General features: G+C 33.3%; 2 protein-coding genes and 1 non-coding gene across 3 annotated transcripts; all 3 read left to right on the top strand.

The window, feature by feature from the left end:
* The first annotated feature begins 969 nt into the window (after positions 1-969).
* Positions 970-4,995, top strand: LOC149383056 (thiosulfate/3-mercaptopyruvate sulfurtransferase 1, mitochondrial-like). Its single transcript, XM_089629353.1, has 12 exons — positions 970-1,098; positions 1,630-1,797; positions 1,930-1,989; positions 2,136-2,198; positions 2,706-2,830; positions 2,946-3,108; positions 3,316-3,375; positions 3,928-3,986; positions 4,082-4,163; positions 4,247-4,310; positions 4,415-4,482; positions 4,590-4,995. The coding sequence occupies exons 1-12, from the start codon at positions 991-993 to the stop codon at positions 4,686-4,688; spliced, it is 1,119 nt and encodes a 372-aa protein (XP_089485479.1). The 5' UTR covers positions 970-990; the 3' UTR covers positions 4,689-4,995.
* Positions 4,996-8,252: 3,257 nt separating this feature from the next.
* ARP4 (actin-related protein 4) lies at positions 8,253-12,969 on the top strand. The gene is made up of 21 exons (XM_089629120.1): positions 8,253-8,369; positions 8,660-8,722; positions 8,822-8,913; positions 9,214-9,375; positions 9,474-9,547; positions 9,913-9,993; positions 10,172-10,232; positions 10,344-10,393; positions 10,535-10,589; positions 10,703-10,780; positions 10,854-10,907; positions 11,098-11,151; positions 11,228-11,288; positions 11,459-11,510; positions 11,622-11,688; positions 11,815-11,874; positions 11,972-12,034; positions 12,220-12,282; positions 12,417-12,481; positions 12,617-12,685; positions 12,768-12,969. The coding sequence occupies exons 2-21, from the start codon at positions 8,710-8,712 to the stop codon at positions 12,811-12,813; spliced, it is 1,320 nt and encodes a 439-aa protein (XP_089485246.1). The 5' UTR covers positions 8,253-8,369; positions 8,660-8,709; the 3' UTR covers positions 12,814-12,969.
* Positions 12,970-13,716: 747 nt separating this feature from the next.
* On the top strand, positions 13,717-13,789 carry TRNAR-CCG (transfer RNA arginine (anticodon CCG)). The gene has a single exon. It is a non-coding gene; the product is annotated as a tRNA-Arg (tRNA).
* Positions 13,790-18,014: the final 4,225 nt, after the last annotated feature.

Below are 18,014 nucleotides of genomic sequence, written 5' to 3'. Positions count from 1 at the left end.
TTTAATAAGATTTATTTTTGTTCGTGTTACCGCTAATAAGATTTACTGTTGTTCTTATTACCATTCATGATATTTACTATTTTCTTATTACGGATAATATTATTTACTCTGATGGTTAATAATATCAACACTTAAGGGTATTATTGGAATATTTGAATGTTATATAACAAATTGGTTAGTAGTTTGACTATAATTTTAAAGTACGTAGTCTGTTTGGGCTAATTATTTCGCCCGCCCTTTTTCTAAATTGTTATAATTAATATTTAATTAATTTTAAAAAAAAAATAATTTTTTTATTACATCTGAGGCTGCCCTATTTTTTCATCTAACTTAATAACATCAATATTTACGGCACAACTAAAATATAATATAAATTTTTGAAAAAAATTAAATGTATAAATATGATTTCGAAAAAAAAAGTTAAAAAAAATTGTTACAACTAGTTAATTCCCTAATTTCTTATAAAATTTTAGTTAAAATTTCATTTTATTAAAAAAATAGTCTATTTCAACCAAAATTAAATAAATTAAATTTAAACAACTAATTTAATTTATTTCGGCCGAATGATTATTTTTAATAAAATAAAGGATCAAGCGGTTATATAGCCAAATAGAACTTAAACTTTTGCAAAATAGACATAGTTTATCAACTATAAGCAAACTAGCCAAAGTAAGATTAATCTAGGTTGCATTAAATTTAATCCCAACACAGAATGTAAGGTTTATGACGGCTGGATTAAAATTAATCGAGGCAAGATTAAAAGTCGTAGTACTCTCAATTGGCTATTTTACTATACCTAATGAAACTATGACTATTTTGCAAAAGTCATAGTTTTAATTGACTATTTCATACCATTTTTCCTAAAATAAAAATTGAAAAAAAGACCATAGGACAAAGAAAGAACTCATAACTTTTGGTTTTATGGTGTATATTTCATATAAATATCATTTTTTCCTGCTCTATGTTCTGTTAAGGCTTTTTTCTGAGCAAATGGCTTCAACGGTTTTAAATAGGTCTCTCTTTGGTGCTTATCGACGACTTATTCACTCCTCTTCTGCTCCGACCCAAAACCTCTTACCTTCCGTTTCCCTTTTCACCGTAAGTCCTATCCTTCTCGCCCAATCTCGTATTTCATTTTCGATATCACGATGTTTGGATTTCAGCGTTCATTTTACGGTAATTCGGAAATAGTGGCGTTCAATCTGATTTTCAATATTTGGTAATGCAATAAGACGTGTCTGCACTTTATTGTGGATTTTGAGTCTGCGAAATGAAAGAATTTTAAGGTCTGTTATCAGTGGCTTCGAAATGGTCTTAGGTTTTGGTCTCTGCTGAACTATTTAACTTTGATTTTTTATTCCGTTCTGACTTCTGAGTTTTGAGTTTGTGTTACATCAAAAGCCAAAAAGTCTCTACTTTGACATCATATTGAAACTTTTGTTACTCTTAGAGAAAAGTCTGTTTGTCTGAAACAATGAGATTTCAATCAGTTTAAACATCTTTACAATATAGCTTCTTATCTCAAATTTTTTTTTTAAGCCAAACATCTATGTTGTCTCTTTCTGGCATTTTTTTTTGCTCCAGTCTTTAATTTGTTGTTAATTTTAATTTTAATTTTTTACCCTGCAGAAGAGGCAATATCATTTGCGAGCAGGTCCGAGGTATAAGCCGTCGGGTTATAGCTCTCACATTATGGCTACATCGAGAGCTGGTTTTGCTTCGAAATCTGTTTCTGTAAGTGAGCCTGTTGTCTCTGTTGACTGGCTTCACTCCAACCTTAAGGACCCGGATGTGAAGGTAATACCCGTTTTGTCTTTACTCACAGATTGGTTTCTTTGATTTTTGTTCCGTATTCATCAAAGACATACTATCTCCTTTTGGGCTCTTTACATTTAGGAATTATTAATCCATTTTTGGTGATTGATTCAGGTGTTGGATGCTTCATGGTATATGCCCGATGAGCAACGGAACCCAATTCAAGAGTATCAGGTGCGCTTGCTATCAAATCTATTTCGTTTAAAAAATTCTCTCTTAGTTACTCGTCCACTTGTTTGTTGTTTTTTTTTTAAATCATTTTTTATCACTTCCGAGAGTGTTCATAGAATTTGTATTCATTTTTTTTTTCATATTTGCAGGTTGCTCACATACCCGGCGCTCTTTTCTTCGACGTCGATGGGATTTCGGATCGTACTACGAAAGTAAGACTATTTTCTAAACATTAAGCTAGAAGTTGACTTTGTCACTTTACCCATTCACCCCGAGCTAAAGTGAATTTACATAATCCAAAATTTCCGACGGAGAAATCGTTATAGATGTTCTGTGATTACATCGTCACTCATTTTTTCAGAGGTTTCTCACTGTGATAATATTGTGTAGGACTTTTGTAACCAGATTTGTGAACGATGGAGGGAATGATAAATGAAAGATTGTATTTGGATATTTAGGGAGCTCTCTGATTGAACGATGATAAACCCAGATTATAAAATACTATCTCGATCTAAAAAGTTCAGCGCTTTCAGCCCTTATAATATCCCCTGTAGAAGGACTAATAAGACTAATTATTACTAAGCCGTTAGCTATTTATTTATTTAGTACTAAATTTCTCTTAGTTCTAAAATCCCAGTAGTCTCAATATTTCTTTTCTTCTTCTTGAACATAGTATGATGGTGAATTAATGTCTCTTGTATTTGTTGTATTGTTACCAGTTACCACACATGTTACCCTCAGAGGAAGCCTTTGCTGCCGCGGTCTCTGCCCTCGGTCTTCAGAACAAAGACGATGTGGTTGTGTATGACGGGAAGGGTATTTTCAGTGCAGCCCGAGTTTGGTGGTGAGTTATTGGAACCAATACTATAAAACCATATGAGAATTTTTAATTTTAATTTTTTTTTTTTTGTGAATCGTGCTAATATTTGTTTTTTTTTTTTTTTTTTGTCATGTGAAAGGATGTTTCGGGTTTTTGGGCACGACAGAGTCTGGGTTTTAGATGGAGGCTTGCCGAGGTGGCGAGCTTCGGGGTATGATGTTGAATCCAGCGCTTCGAGCGATGCAATTTTGAAAGCCAGCGCTGCCAGTGAAGCAATCGAGAAAGTGTATCAGGGACAATCGGTAATTTCATCTAAATTAGATTATTTTCTAGTTAATTCATTTAATCGTCGATAAATTTCTGTATTATTATTAATACTTATTTAAGGTACTTTTCAAATCTCAATATCATTTTCAGTATGTTAGGTAAATTTACGACTGAGTAATTTGTCATGTGTACTTGAATATTGATATTTAAATACGTTATATCATTAACTTTATATTGTGCAGGTTGGGCCAACTACATTTGAGACAAAGTTTCGACCAGATCTCGTCTGGACTCTCGAGCAGGTCAGTTTGCCCTTATGGGCACTTTTTTTTTTATAAAAAAAATTATTATATAATGAGCAATCTAACGGCAGACTTCTTTCTTGGACTTGACATCAAAAGATTCATATCGATTTCATTGTATTGCTCTTGCAGAGAACTGTTTACTTAATGTACATCCAGAGAAAATAACAAGAGTTAAATATTATTTTTATTTATTATTAGAAATAGTCAATAATGTGATAGACGCTGAGTCTTTGATAATATCCTTGGACTTTTTTTTTTCTTCATTATTTTAGGCTTGTAACTATTGTTCGGTCAGCTTGAGGGATTACTATTCCATAGGATGTGGCTATAAAAAGAAAGGGTCAGGGTTTAGGAAATTCGTTCAGTCATTATTCAGTTCTTAGGTACTCTTTGTGTATCCCTTTTCGTCAATACATAGTATATTCCTTTTTTATTCCTTATTTGATAATCCTCTCTTGAGAACGAGGGTCTATCATAATGCTATTCAAATAACAATGCTACGAGTCCTTTCTGTGGCCTGATATTTTTCTTACTTGTTACTTATTCCAGGTTCAGAAGAACATAGATGAAAAGACACACCAACATGTGGATGCTAGATCTAAGGCCAGGTATTTATTATCCTCATAGTCCAGTTCATTTATCTTCCCTCGATACAAAATCACCAAAACATATGTGAATCTCACGGAGATTTGGCTTCTCCAAGGTTTGATGGAACCGCAGCGGAGCCTCGCAAGGGTATCCGAAGCGGTCACGTGCCCAACAGCAAGTGTGTTCCTTTCCCACAGGTAATAATATTATTAATAGTGAATCAAATAGTAACGCTTTCAATGCCTCTAGATAAGATCTTCTGATGACATTTTGTTTGTAGGTGTTGGAGTCGTCTCAGACCCTATTAGGTGTAGAAGAGTTAAAGAAACGATTCGAAGATGCCGGTACATATATCTCCCTCTATGTTCCTTTCATATGTAAAATCGTGAAATAATTTTTTTTTTTTTTAAATGATTCCTTCAATGACCTAATTACATATCCTCTGCAGGAATCTCTCTGGAGAGCCCGGTTATGGCTTCTTGCGGTACCGGCGTAACTGCTTGCATTCTTGCTTTGGTACCGAACATATATAGTTTTCTCTTAGCTTTTAGTAGATAAGTTATAGATTAATGACATGGTAATCGGAAATCATAAATTGGTTGATTTTCGTGTGGTTTTATTAGGGTCTTCATCGTCTTGGGAAGCGCGACGTTCCGGTGTATGATGGGTCGTGGACAGAATGGGGAGCGAATCCCGACACACCTGTAGTTACTTCGGAGTGAAAACAATCCCTTCCAGTTTCGGTTTCGGTTTCGGTTTCGAGGATTATGATACATATGAATAACGAGTGGGAGCGTCCAAGCTTTTTCCATGTCTTTCTTGTAATTAGTGAGAGGTGAACTTTGGCTCTTTTGTTCTTTTCATTATTGAGTTCAGGGGCTTTTTATGAGAACTGAGAAGAAGCCATCTTGTTGTGAGGTTTTAAGATCATTGTTGTTGGAATTGGAAACAAGGTCTCAAGTCCTCAGATTTTCAACATTATGATCAGCAATGACTCTTTTAGCCTAATGTTTTAAATTACACACACAATTCTCTACTTATTAGGATCTTAGTGTATGATCCCAGGTCCAGTAAAACCTTTTTGTCTCGATAGCAAACCAAATTTCCCGTCGAGAGCTTGATTCCATCGAGAAAGAGAGTGCCTTTTCAATCCCTTCGATGCTTGCTCTTATCGACAAGCTTTGTATATGGTGGCATCGCTTGGCTGGAAGAACTGTGGTGACTCCTAAATGATTGTTACAGCTTTGGAGAATATGAAATTGTTCCTAGTGTTGTGTTGCCCAAACTATTCCGTAGAGGTGCAATTTCTCTATTATCGTGAATAGGCAAAGACCCCTGAAAAATTTCGGCGGTCCCCTTCAATCGCCTACATCATACAAAATAGCTTTTCTCAGTCTTCCCAAATTTTCTCGAAGTGTCTTTCAACAAGCGACCATAACTCGGACAGAAAAAGGGACGCAATCCACTACGAGCGGATAGGACGTCAAGATAAGCTTAGTGTATGAAATGTTTTGTTTTTTTTTTTTTTTCTCGGGAATCTTTTGAATCTTGAAAATACAAGGAAATCTGTAAATTGTACATCAAGGGGTGAATCGTTTAAAAATTATTGATTCAAAGTTAATTGCATTAATGTAAGATAAAAAGCGAGAAAAAGAGATTCAATATTAAATACCTGAAAGTGTGAAAATGGAGCTAGAGAAAATTAGCAATTTATGTACAATATATGTGCAAATGTAATTTGTTTTTCCTCATATAGCCGTATATAGACAACCGTAATTGCATATACATACATATAAACTAGTTTATTTTAAAGTAAATTGAAAGATTGTACATCTTTTTGGAGACAATAGTACAATTCATCCAAATAAATTGGTAAATGTATGTGATACAATACAAATAAATTGATAATGTCTTAAGAGATTTGTAAGTAATTAGCCTCTTTAAGGAGGGAAGCTTAAAATAATAGCCTAACTATTCAATTATTTAGGAAAATAGCCAGCACTAATTAGATTTTCCAAAATTACCATTTTCTCCCAATTCACCTCTCATTCTCTCAGTAAACACGTTCCCTCAATTGATTGAATCTGGCGTTGAAGAAGAAGAGAAACGACGGAAAATCTCAGGCGAGCTTGAGCTTCCCGGATCGACGAGATTCTGGAGAGAGTTCTAGCTATGGTGGAGAGCCACAAGGAACGAAGCTCGATCTCGTTCGTCCATTCCCGGCGCGGTCGGATTCTCTCAGACGAGGGATGTCTTCCTGATCGAGGCTCTTCTCTCGCCCGCGCTTCATCAGCTGGTTCATCCACCAGAACGAGAGCTTTCCGAGCGGACCGGCGACGGAGAACGGAGTCGCCGGATCTCCGTTCAACGAACGGAGTTGCCGGATCTCCGTTCGACGGAGCGTAATGGCCGTTTCGTATAAATCAAGAAGCGATGCGTCGAGATCGATCGCCCGGTTTGTTTGGCTCTCGAAGCTTTTTCTTGCGATTTTCAGAACCAGATTGACCAGTTCATGGACAAAAGGTATTGCATTTTCGTTTATTATTTATTCGCGTCTGAAGGAATTTGACGAAATTTTGAAGTACAAAGGGCTTTAGTTGCTATTAATATTAGTTTATTTTTATCTGTGTTGATTAGGACTGTAAAATGAAGTCACGAGTAGTTATTTTCTTATATAATTGGTCGCGCTTGACTGAGATTTATACTAATAATTTTCAGTAGTTATCTTCTTTTTCTCCATCCCCACGCCGGGCGTCGCGTCCTCCACCGCTTCGGCGGCGGCGATCGTCGCAGTTGCCTCCTCCGCCACCATCCTGACGGCGCCGGAGCCGGAGCCAATGGTCAAGGCTCGGAGAACCTCGTCGAGCTGCTGGCCGCGGCGATCGCCGGTGCGGTCGATGCGGTCGAAGCGCTCGTCGGCGGCGAATCTCGTGTTTCGGAGAACCTGTCGAGCTGAGATTGCCGGAACTCTCGGAGCTCGACGCCGGAGAACTTGATCTCCTGTATGATTGGGAAGGTCTTAGCGATGGAGGCGTGGAAGTTCTCGACGACGGACTTGCGGAAGTAGGAGAGTACCAGGAGCTGTTTCAGGAGTTCCGTGACGATCTCTCCGGCGAAGAAGTTCGTCACAGTCATTGATTTTGGTAGCCAAAGAAACTAGTAGAAGAAAGGTTAATATGATTTACTGTAAATTATGAGAAGAGCGATATAACAGTAAATCGGATTTACTGTTATATTTACCATAGAAACGAATGATTTACTCAATGGTTAATATGATTTACTGTCGAATTTTTAGTCCTCGATTGTTCACGGAAATAATTAGTAAATCGTATTTACTGTTAGATTAACTAGTCATATTTACCGTTAGATTAACTAGTCATCATCTCTGATATTTTTCCTGTTAGATTAACTACAAAATATTACGGTAAATAAAATTTACTTTTGTTCTTGTTACGGTAAATAAGATTTACTGTTGTTCTTATTACGGTAAATAAAATTTATTGTTTTCTTATTACGGTAAATAAGATTTACTATTTTTCTTGTTACGGTAAATAAGATTTACTATTATTCTTGTTACGACAAATAAGATTTAATGTAGTTTTTGTTATTGTTAATTAGATTTACTAATTTTTTTGTTATGGATGATATTATTCACTATGATAGTTAATAATATTAACCTAAGGGTATAATTGGAATATTGGAATGTTGTCATGATAAATTGGCTATTTTCCTAAATATGTTAATAGTTTGGCTATAATTTTAAAATAGGGATGTCATTTTGGCTAATTCTTTAGCCGTCCCATGTCTTAATTGGTTATTTTTTAAATAGAGTAAATAGTAGCAGGTTTCATTTATTGAATACCTATTCCAAGTTCTTTTGACACTCTCAATATAATTATTAATAAGTTCAATTAGGTAAGTTGGCCCAATAACTCATCATTTCTAAAAAAATAATTAAAATTTCATTTTATTTACTTTAAAAAAAAAAGCTTAAGAATTGACTAGTGCTAACAAATTCTTCTTATTAATATCTATATATAAGTTATTTACCATTGTCAAAAGAATTCATAAGAGGATATTGACACGATACTTATTTATATGTAAATTTTTAATTATTTTAATAATATTAGACACTAACTATTTTACACAAATTGACCAATTTGTTTACTTATAACACCCTGACACTAAACGACGTGCAAAATACCTTCATAAAGGCTACGACAATTATTTTTGGTTATTTCTTCTTCTTCCAAAATACCTATGGACACTAAAACGACGTCGCTGCAAACTCGCAAAAATACGCAGAGCGCTTAAAAATCTAAACCCTTACACTCTCTCGAGTCTTGGCTTCTTCTTCTTCCTCGTCTTGGATATTCAATTCTTCGAACAAGCCACGAAAATTAGTAATGTCTCTTTTCTGTTCTAGGTCTCTCCGATCTCTTCGTTTTTGTCTCCATGGAATTTCTAGGGTTTCGTTTTTGGTTTCGAATCTCTGAGCTCGGCTCATAGCTTAACGGGAACAAATAGCTCGAATTTTGTTTTACATAGAATTTTTGCCTGTTTCACTACATATGTTCGAATGTGTATAGATTATGTGTACTCATTTTTCCTTTTTTTAGCTCATTCGTGTTGCTCGAAGTTTTTTTTCCCCAATTTTACTTCTAAAGTTGCATTTTGTTTTTGCTGCTTGTAGTTTGTTTTTAAGCTGTAACATTGCCTCATTTCTTCTTCAAATATTCCGCCATGTATGGAGGAGGTAAGTAACACTTAATTTGTTTAGAAAAAATCTTATGTATAATTTTCTATTTTCTTACATTTCTTCTTCTTCTTCTTCTTTTTTGTGTGTGTATTGCAGATGAGGTTTCAGCTATAGTGATTGATTTGGGCTCTCACACTTGCAAAGCTGGTTATGCCGGTGAAGATGCACCTAAAGCTGTGTTTCCTTCGGTGAGTGTGTGTGTGTGTTTCTTGGACTCTTGTCAGTTTAAACTTTTAAATTGCCTATCTTTATCCACTTATTTTTACCTGTTGTAATTTAGCTTCAAAATTTTATTTAATAGAGCGTTGATTATGTGATGTGATAAACTATTGGGGGAAAAGTCTGTTGTTTGCATTAAAGTGTAAAGAAAATGAAGTGAAAGGATAAATAATTCCCTTAGAAGGATATCCTGGCTACAGAAGGATTTGTATAATTTTTATCTTTTTTGTTTGTTTTTTATCATAACCTTGTTGATTTTATTTGCTAAGGTTGTTGGATCAATTGATCAAATGGAAGTTGATGACCCAGCAAGTGCCGAAAAGAACTCTGCAGGGGAAGCTAAAAACGCTTCCGATTCCGATAAATCCAAGGCAAAGCGCAAATTATATGTTGGCTCTCAAGCTCTAGGATTTCGCCGGGATTACATGGAGGTGTGTCTCTTTTTTTTTTAAATATTAATTTTTTTTTACTGATTATCTGTTTGTAGAGAGGTCTGTTTTTGAGGTTCTTATTATTTCTGTTTTATCAGGTGTTATCACCAATGAAGGATGGAATTGTTACTGACTGGGAACTTGTTGACAGCATTTGGGATCACGCTTTCAGGTTTGATTAATATGCTTGTTGACCAATCAATAAAGTCAAAGATGTTGTCAGAATTCAAATACAAGAATTTGTGTGTTTCTTCGTTATAGTGTTCTAGTACATCTACTGCTCCTAGGAACAGGGAAATGGCATCTTAGATTGATATTAAAGTTCATATTTATTCTGTGAAAAATCCTGGAAAGATCAGTCAGTGTGAGCACGGTTATGGGCTCATCGAATAGGAATCCATTTTCTCACAGAACATGGCTTTGGTCTCCGCTATGATGGTTCTGTTTGAAATCTAGATGCCTAATCTTTGTCCTATCAAATGGAAAGAGGTAGAGTATATTGTTACTTCATGTCAAACTCGTTTGTTTTATTTTCAGGGATTGTCTTCTAATTGATCCAAAAGAGCATCCAATGCTACTTGCAGAACCATCTTCTAACACCCAACAACAAAGAGAAAAGTGGGTTTTCCCTATTTCAATCATTTTCCCGGTTGATGAACAATTTTTGTGATTCATAGATTTTTTTTTTTTCTATCGCTTCGATCTCATTTTTTTAGTAAAAGGCGTGCATGAGTGTGTGATTTCTATCATTTACATAATTTCTGGACTCTCAAGAAATGTGTAATGTGGTCGACAGGACCGCGGAGCTGATGTTTGAGAAGTACAAGGTTCCTGCCTTGTTTTTGGCGAAAAATGCTGTAATGTCTCTTAACTCTCGCCATTTATTGACTCAAACTTTAGTAGTTCAATATAAATGATAATCACTCTCTTGAAAATTTGTGGTCAATAACTATACTCTTTCTATTCAGGTTTTGACATCTTTTGCATCGGGTCGTGCTACTTCACTAGTTGTCGATAGGTACACCTTACGTAATATTTTAACCACCTTAAATTTCTCCAACACTTGGAGAAGAGTAACAGTCGATTTTTCTTTCTTTCTTTATATTCTCTTTTAATACTCTTTTTTTGTCATGTTATCACCCGGTTTACGAATTTACAGTGGCGGAGGATCAACTACTGTCGCTCCGGTTCACGATGGTTATGTACTTCAAAAGGTTTTTTTCCTTACTTTTGTTCTTATTTATTGACCTTTTGCACCTAGTAACGTTCCTCCCAGTCTTCTGTGTTCTATTCTCTGAATTTAATTGTTACTCCTTTGCAACAACAGGCTGTGTTATCTTCGCCTATTGGAGGAGATTTCCTCACTGATTGCTTGACGAAAAGTTTGGAGAGCAAAGGAATGACGGTAAGAGATGACCTAAGCTTTGTTGCGTTGTAACTCTATCTCGTTACTCAACGTACACTTGTATTTCATGTAGATCAAACCTAGATACTCTTTCAAGAGAAAGGAAACTAGACCTGGGGAGTTTCAGGTACATATCAGTTAACATTTAATCCTAACTTTAATTCTTCCATGGATTGGTAAATTTCTTATTTATATTGTGTTTATTTTCTCTCAACCATTCCTTTTAATCTAAGCGCAGGACTTGAATACTTTCTTTGAAAAACATATCGTTATATTTTCTGCACTTATCACTTGTTAAATTTATCTCACTTTTGCAGACCGTTGATGTTGATTATCCAAATACGACAGAAAGCTACCGACTTTACTCTCAGGTCTGTGACTGGTACTAAGTCTTATTGAGTCACTTGTATTTCCCTACTTTTTGCTTAGCGTTCTCTTTTTGGACAGAGAGTTATCGCTAGTGATATCAAGGAATGTGTGTGTCGAGCTCCAGATACTCCGTACGATGGTTTGTGTGTTCTTCACCCCTTATTGCCTTTAACAATTCTGATTATATATATATATATATACACATTTATTGCTTCTTAGTTTTATTTGACTAAATTTTTCCACGTTGGAGACTCTGTGAAGTGGCAGTTGATCATTCTGCGGTTCTGATATATATCCTTGTTGCTGCAGAAAGCTCATATTCAAATATTCCAATGACTTCATACGAACTTCCTGATGGCCAGTGAGTTCTTAATCTACACTATGTCAATCTGTTTTTGTCAGTTCTCTACTTTGTTAGTGACTAAGTTGATCTCAATCTCCGTTGAATGCTGTTTTGTAATGCATAATGTAGGACAATTGAGATTGGGTCCGATAGATTCAAGATACCCGATGTACTGTTTAACCCGTCCTTGGTTCAGGTGATCTCTCAGGCTACGAGATGATATCATCTCAATGTATTTATTTCTTTATTTAAAATATATATATATATATACATATATATATTTTAATTGTTAGTCAAGTTTTATATTTGATGTATATTTCAGACAATACCTGGTATGGAGAGTTATACGGAGATGGCTCATGTCCGTGGGTTGCCACAAATGGTAAATAACTTTCCTTTTTTTTTATTTATTTTTTTATCGACATTTAAAGCAGTTCTTTTTATTGGTAATTACTTAAAGTGAATTTACTTTCTTTCAGGTTATTGAGAGTATTAACAAGTGTGATGTGGACATTCGTAGAGAGCTATTCAGCAGTATATTGGTAAAGAAAAAAAAATATATGCGCCGAATAAACATCTTCATAATTGATGCTTGATGATGTCATCATTTCCATTCCATTTTATTTCAAGCGAAAATCATCTTCGTGGATATCGTTCGAACATTAAAAAAATATTCACATCATTGCTTTTCGGAATGATCTGATATATCGTCTTCCACTGCTGGCAGCTCTCTGGTGGCACAGCTTCGATGCAACAGTTGAAAGAGCGTCTTGAGAAAGATTTACTCGAGGTATTTCTTTCAATTTTGCGTCGCTTGATCAGATTTTCTATGCTTGAATGAATGCGTGAATGGCTTCACAACAAAAATAAGCTGAGTAAATTGTGTTGCAAGTAATCTAAATATCATTAATGCATCATCTTTAGGAATCTCCGCAAGCTGCTAGGGTCAAAGTCTTGGCAAGTGGAAATGCAACGGAAAGGCGATTCAGGTATATAATATGTATATATATATATATATATATATCTACATCGCGATTTTATGTACGAGCAATATGAACTTCTCGGTAATTATTTGGGCTTTTTTTTATTAAAAAATTAAATAAATAAAAAATCCCTTTTTTCAGTGTTTGGATTGGCGGGAGTATATTGGCCTCGCTTGGTTCGTTTCAGCAAATGTGGTTCTCCAAATCTGAGTAAGTCTCGGGGCTCAAAAGTATTCTCGTAGAAATTTTCGATTCCATTGTTTAATATGTATATATATTTATCTATTTATAGGTATGAAGAGCACGGCGCTTCTTACGTCCAAAGAAAATGCCCGTAATAAATCGGAATACAAGCTTCATATCTGTTGTTGGACGACAAAGTTTTTAATTTTTTTTTTTCGCTTGCAAAATACTACATTAGAGAAATCTTTAGAGATGTAATTAATTATTATTTTCATGTTGAACCCTCTTAATTAGCCAAATGTTTTAGCCGCTGACTTCTGAAGGCTCGGAAATTCTGGTGAACTTAAAATTTTCAAAAGCTTATCAGGGCTGTGTAGTTTAAATGATTTAACCCAATTCTTACTCTAGAGCAAAAGAGATAATTATGTTAATTTGTATTTGGTTACAATTACGGTGCTGTGTTTTTCCTCGTTATATAAGGGTTTTATTTTATTATTTATTTTAAAGCAGCTGACATATTACAGATAATTTTAGTAGTGTTATAATGTCGTTGAATTTAATAGGCAGTTGCCTTAAAATTTTCATTTAAGAGGTAATTATATTGTCAGATGTGTATATATTTTTGTACTGGAATAGAATGCAGCACCACGTTTTAATTACAAACAATACCCCCATATAAAGCTGTGAAAATTTCTTGCTCTCTTTGATAATCGAAAAATAGTATAACAAAATTTCGACACAAAAATAGATTTTTTTTTCTTCTTCAATTTATGGATCAGGATGTTCATTGAATTATTTTTACTGTTTTAGATTTATTTAACTTTATTTGCAGTTTAAAGTTTCAATTTTTTGTTCTTTTGACAAAAAAAAAATTAAAGGATCTAAAACCCCTATTTCATAAAAGGTTGTACTTTATCCGTATATGGTTAATGCTCTAAGAATTTCGGAGTAAATGTGTCAGCCAACTTGATATTTATTTTTTTGCAGCATGAACAAAAGTCAAATTGTTAATAAACTTTTAAAGTAATTACTTTTATTTGGTCAATCAGGATCAAAACGATCGCGTGGCCTAATGGATAAGGCGCTCGCCTCCGGAGCGGGAGATTGTGGGTTCGAGTCCCACCGTGATCGCATTTTATACTTATACACCTTCGAATTAAAACTCGCGCAGATACAGTTTTTTCGTTGATCAAATCACACATAAAACTTTGAGAAACCATACGATTTTAATCGAAGAAAACAGCTCTAGTATGACTTTTGAACTTTGATTTTAGATATATTTTCTTAATCCATTTAAAAAGGAAAATGACACACATATGTACTAGAGATTGCAATTTGTATCCGGATACAAAACGGTTACGATATGATTTAAAGCTTATTTGGACTTTAATAAATAGATTGGTTCTTAATTTGGTCGAAAACACTAATATGATTAAATAATTGGTCAAAACAACACGATTATTAAATGATCGACACGATTACGACTTGCACGAATATAACTCAATTAATACGATTACGAGTAATAACACAATTACGTCCTAGTTAAACACGATTAATATTATATTTGTAAAATTATTAATTTATAACTATAAACATAAAATTGATATTAGAAAATATAATGAAATAAAATAAGATATATTCGTATCAATATCAATTTACGTATGATAACATATACTCAATAGTATATCAATTGATTTCACGAGAACAATAATAATGTATCGAATTAATTGTTTTCAATTACTAATTTAAGTAATACATCTAGTTGTGTTCTCATAATTCACAATTTACGATCTCAATAACAATAGTCTCATACTAATATCTCATATTTTTATTTTATTTCAATTCAATTCAATTTATATCAAACAATCACAATTTACAATTCATAATCACAATAACAATAGTCTCATAATAACATACCGTATTCAAATTTATTTTATTTCAATTCAATTCATATCGAACAATAAAAAATAACAATACACAATCGCAAAAACAATAGTCTTATAATAACGTATTATATTCGATTTTATTCTATTTCAATTCAATTCATATCGAACAATCATAATAATAATAGTCTCATAATAAGTAATAATGTATCGTATTCAGTTTTATTTTATTCCAATTCATATCGAGCATTCACAATTCACATTTACAATCACAATAACAATAAACTCAGAAACGTACCACATTCAATTTTATAATTTGATGAGCATTCAATTCAATTCATATCGAACATTCACAATTCACAATCACAATAACTACAATCTCATAAGAACGTATCATATTAAATTTTATTTCAATTCATATCGAACAATCACATTTCATAATCACAATTACTATAATCTCATAATACGTATCATATTCAATTTTATTTTATTTCAATTTTAATTCAATTCATATCAAACAATCACAATTACTATAGTCTTGTAGCAATGTATCATATTCAATTTTACTTGATTTCAATTTTAATTCAATCATGTCGAACAATCACAATTCAAAATAACTATAGTCTCTACGTATCGTATTAAATTTTATTTGATTTCAATTCAGTCAATTTATATTGAACAATTGCAATTTACAATTCACAATCACAATAACAATAGTCTCATAACAGCGTATAGTACTCAATTTTATTTGTATCGCATTCAATTTTATTTGTTTCAATTGTAGTAAAATGACTTATTACCTCCATTTATTTTCGAATTCAATATCTAATTTTTATCTAAAATAAAGACACCAATTTTAAGGTTTCCAATTTTTTCTAAAAGAAATTCATTAATTCACTTTACCTTACCATTGTTATCTTTTTATGTAATTAACAACCTATTATTATTTAATATAATTATAAAATTATATTATTATTTCATTTAACTATAAATTTCTAGTTTAATATTAAGATTTCATATCCCTCCATAACATTCCCTTCATTTTTTCCATTAAATTTCAATATAATAATTTGTTTTGCTTTTACCTTCCATCACTTCACCTCCATTTTCCTTTGATATTTGGCATAATTTTTGTGTGAAGACTATTTTATTTTTATTTTGTTAAGACTATTTTTTTATGACTACTATAGTTTTGATAATTTAATCGTAATTAATTAAGTTTGAATATTTGAACACGATTAAATAAACCATTTAACACAACTATTAAATGATTTAATTTAAACGGTTTTGGATCTGTACAAAAAATAAATGGTCGGATTTGGATCTAGACTTCAAATATGATTAATATATTATATACTTGTGTTTTAATGAAATATTGAGTTTTACATTTGGTTTAAAAATGTCGTGTTTGTACCATCTGTTTAATTATACCTTAAAATAAATATTAGTATCACAAATATTCCTTTAATTGACTTTTTCATATGTTAGACTATGATGTAAGAAACTGAACTAAACTCAAACAGAAGACGGCATCCCAATTTTGAAATAAAAAATAGCTCTAAATCGAAACAGATTATTAAAATTCATACCTCCGAAGAGACGGCTTCCTTTTGTGTTCACATTGTAATTTTCAGTCGTGGATTTCACGCTCCAAACAATTACTTTGATGACTATCGACAGTCGACTTTGATCATTTTCCTCTGTATGTATTCTCCACGATTCATATACTATTTGTTTATAATTTTTTTTTATAAATAAATTACATATCCGGCGTAGAAAAGTAATGGTAAAATGAAGTTTACATATAAATATTAGAGTAAACATCAACAAAATGTCAATAAAAAAAATATTTGTGGTACTACTATTTATTATATGGTATAAACTCGTCATTTTAATTAAACAGAAGGTACAAACTCGACATTTTTGAAAATCGAATGTTAAACTCGACATTTCACTAAAGCACATGGTATATGTTGTCAATGGTGCCCACAAGAAGAGTAGTAGTGTCTATTTGTGTACATTTGATGTAATATAGTCTCATGAAGACTCTTGCTTGTGATTGCTTATTCATTAATAAAAAGTTGAAACGTTCATTCAATCTTCCTTGTTTGAAGCTTTATGATAAAACATTAGTCTTTAGTTCATAAACAAACTAAACAACTTACGAAGAGACAAATGTGGATTTGCATGAACAAACTCTTCGTAGTTTGCTTAAAACGATATATTCGCAATCTAAGGGTCAAAGGACTATTGACCTCAGTATGATTGTTAGGAGAAATCTATGATGTCTGGTTATGGGGCATTGAGAGTTGGAGACTCTATAGTTCTTCTAGGTATCTTCCGAAGGTACTGAATTGACCAGTGCACTTCTAGAGACAAGATAAGAACAAACCATTTAACCTATTATGTCTCGAAGTCACTATGTATGAATTGCATCATGCTTACCTTAATCCTGAAATGAGACATGCCATTTCACAGCTTACGTATTCTCATTTGAGAAAGTCAGAGTTCGGACTCACTATGTGATTCCGAACAGGGCCTATTGGTGAAGTATTAAGTTGTGAGAATGTCATGAGTAACTTTGTGAAGTTCTCATAGATATGGAATTCATGTACAAGATTGCTGAAATGCAATGTATGTCAACTCATGTTTTGTTCCTTGGAGTGTGAATAAATGAACTGGCCAGTGTCCAAATTGAGTCCTGACTCTTTTGGATGAAACAATGTGACTTGTTAGCTCCTCGTCAATACATTGTTTCTAACTTATTCACAAGCGACAAAGGAGTTGAGGAAATAACAGCTAGAAGGGTAAAATGGTAATTTAGTAAATCCCGACTAGCTGATGACATTCATGAAGGGTAAACATAGATAATATTCAGTGGATCCTCTCATCATAATTAGGTTGAATTCTTGAGTAGAAAATAAATTCATTTGAACCGAGAGATTTTCAGTGTCAACTCTTTAGTGGAGTCAGTTGGCATTAAGCTAAACTTGGAAAAGGTTTGTGAACTTTTGAGTCCAAGTGTTTAGCTCAAGCTTTGTTCATTTGGGTCCATGAGGTCACTGTCACGAATCACATCGATTAAGAATAGTTAAACTGGAAGCTAAGTCAAAACAAAAACGAAAATAGTCAAAAGGGTATTTTTGTCTTTTGAGACAAAGGATGAAATGAATGTCAATAAATTTTTTGACAAGTTCATCTGATGACTTAATGTCACTCGGCCATGACTTGATCATTGGGCCTTGTGGATTAATTTCATTTCATAAGAATTTTATTGAAAATTCTTAATGGGCATTTTTCATGTTGTTATGAACAAATGGAAAAGCTTCTAGAAGCCTTTTTCTAGATGGTATAGGCGCCCAACATACCCAAATAAAGAGAGAATATTTTGTGCATGAATGTATGAAGATACTTGCCAAATGAAAAAGAGGAAACAAATTTCCCCTAAGGGGAAACCAAGGTGGGCGCCCAAA

This window comes from Urtica dioica, chromosome 10 (assembly GCF_054948205.1).
Source record: "Urtica dioica subsp. dioica isolate 48M chromosome 10, U.dioica_male_clone48M_v1_H2, whole genome shotgun sequence".
NCBI classification, from domain to species: Eukaryota; Viridiplantae; Streptophyta; class Magnoliopsida; order Rosales; family Urticaceae; genus Urtica; species Urtica dioica.
Note: the sequence above shows the minus strand (reverse complement) of the source record. Positions and strands in the feature narration are given on the sequence as shown.

Bases quoted from the DNA above. Each gene is read 5' to 3' on its own strand.
- ARP4 (XM_089629120.1), top strand. The intron at 9,376-9,473 runs GTGTGTCTCTTT...CTGTTTTATCAG, and splicing joins TTCGCCGGGATTACATGGAG to GTGTTATCACCAATGAAGGA. The intron at 11,152-11,227 runs GTCTGTGACTGG...CTTTTTGGACAG, and splicing joins GCTACCGACTTTACTCTCAG to AGAGTTATCGCTAGTGATAT.
- LOC149383056 (XM_089629353.1), top strand. From the start codon at position 991: ATGGCTTCAACGGTTTTAAATAGGTCTCTCTTTGGTGCTTATCGACGA. The intron at 1,099-1,629 runs GTAAGTCCTATC...TTTACCCTGCAG, and splicing joins CTTCCGTTTCCCTTTTCACC to AAGAGGCAATATCATTTGCG. The intron at 4,483-4,589 runs GTACCGAACATA...TGGTTTTATTAG, and splicing joins CTGCTTGCATTCTTGCTTTG to GGTCTTCATCGTCTTGGGAA.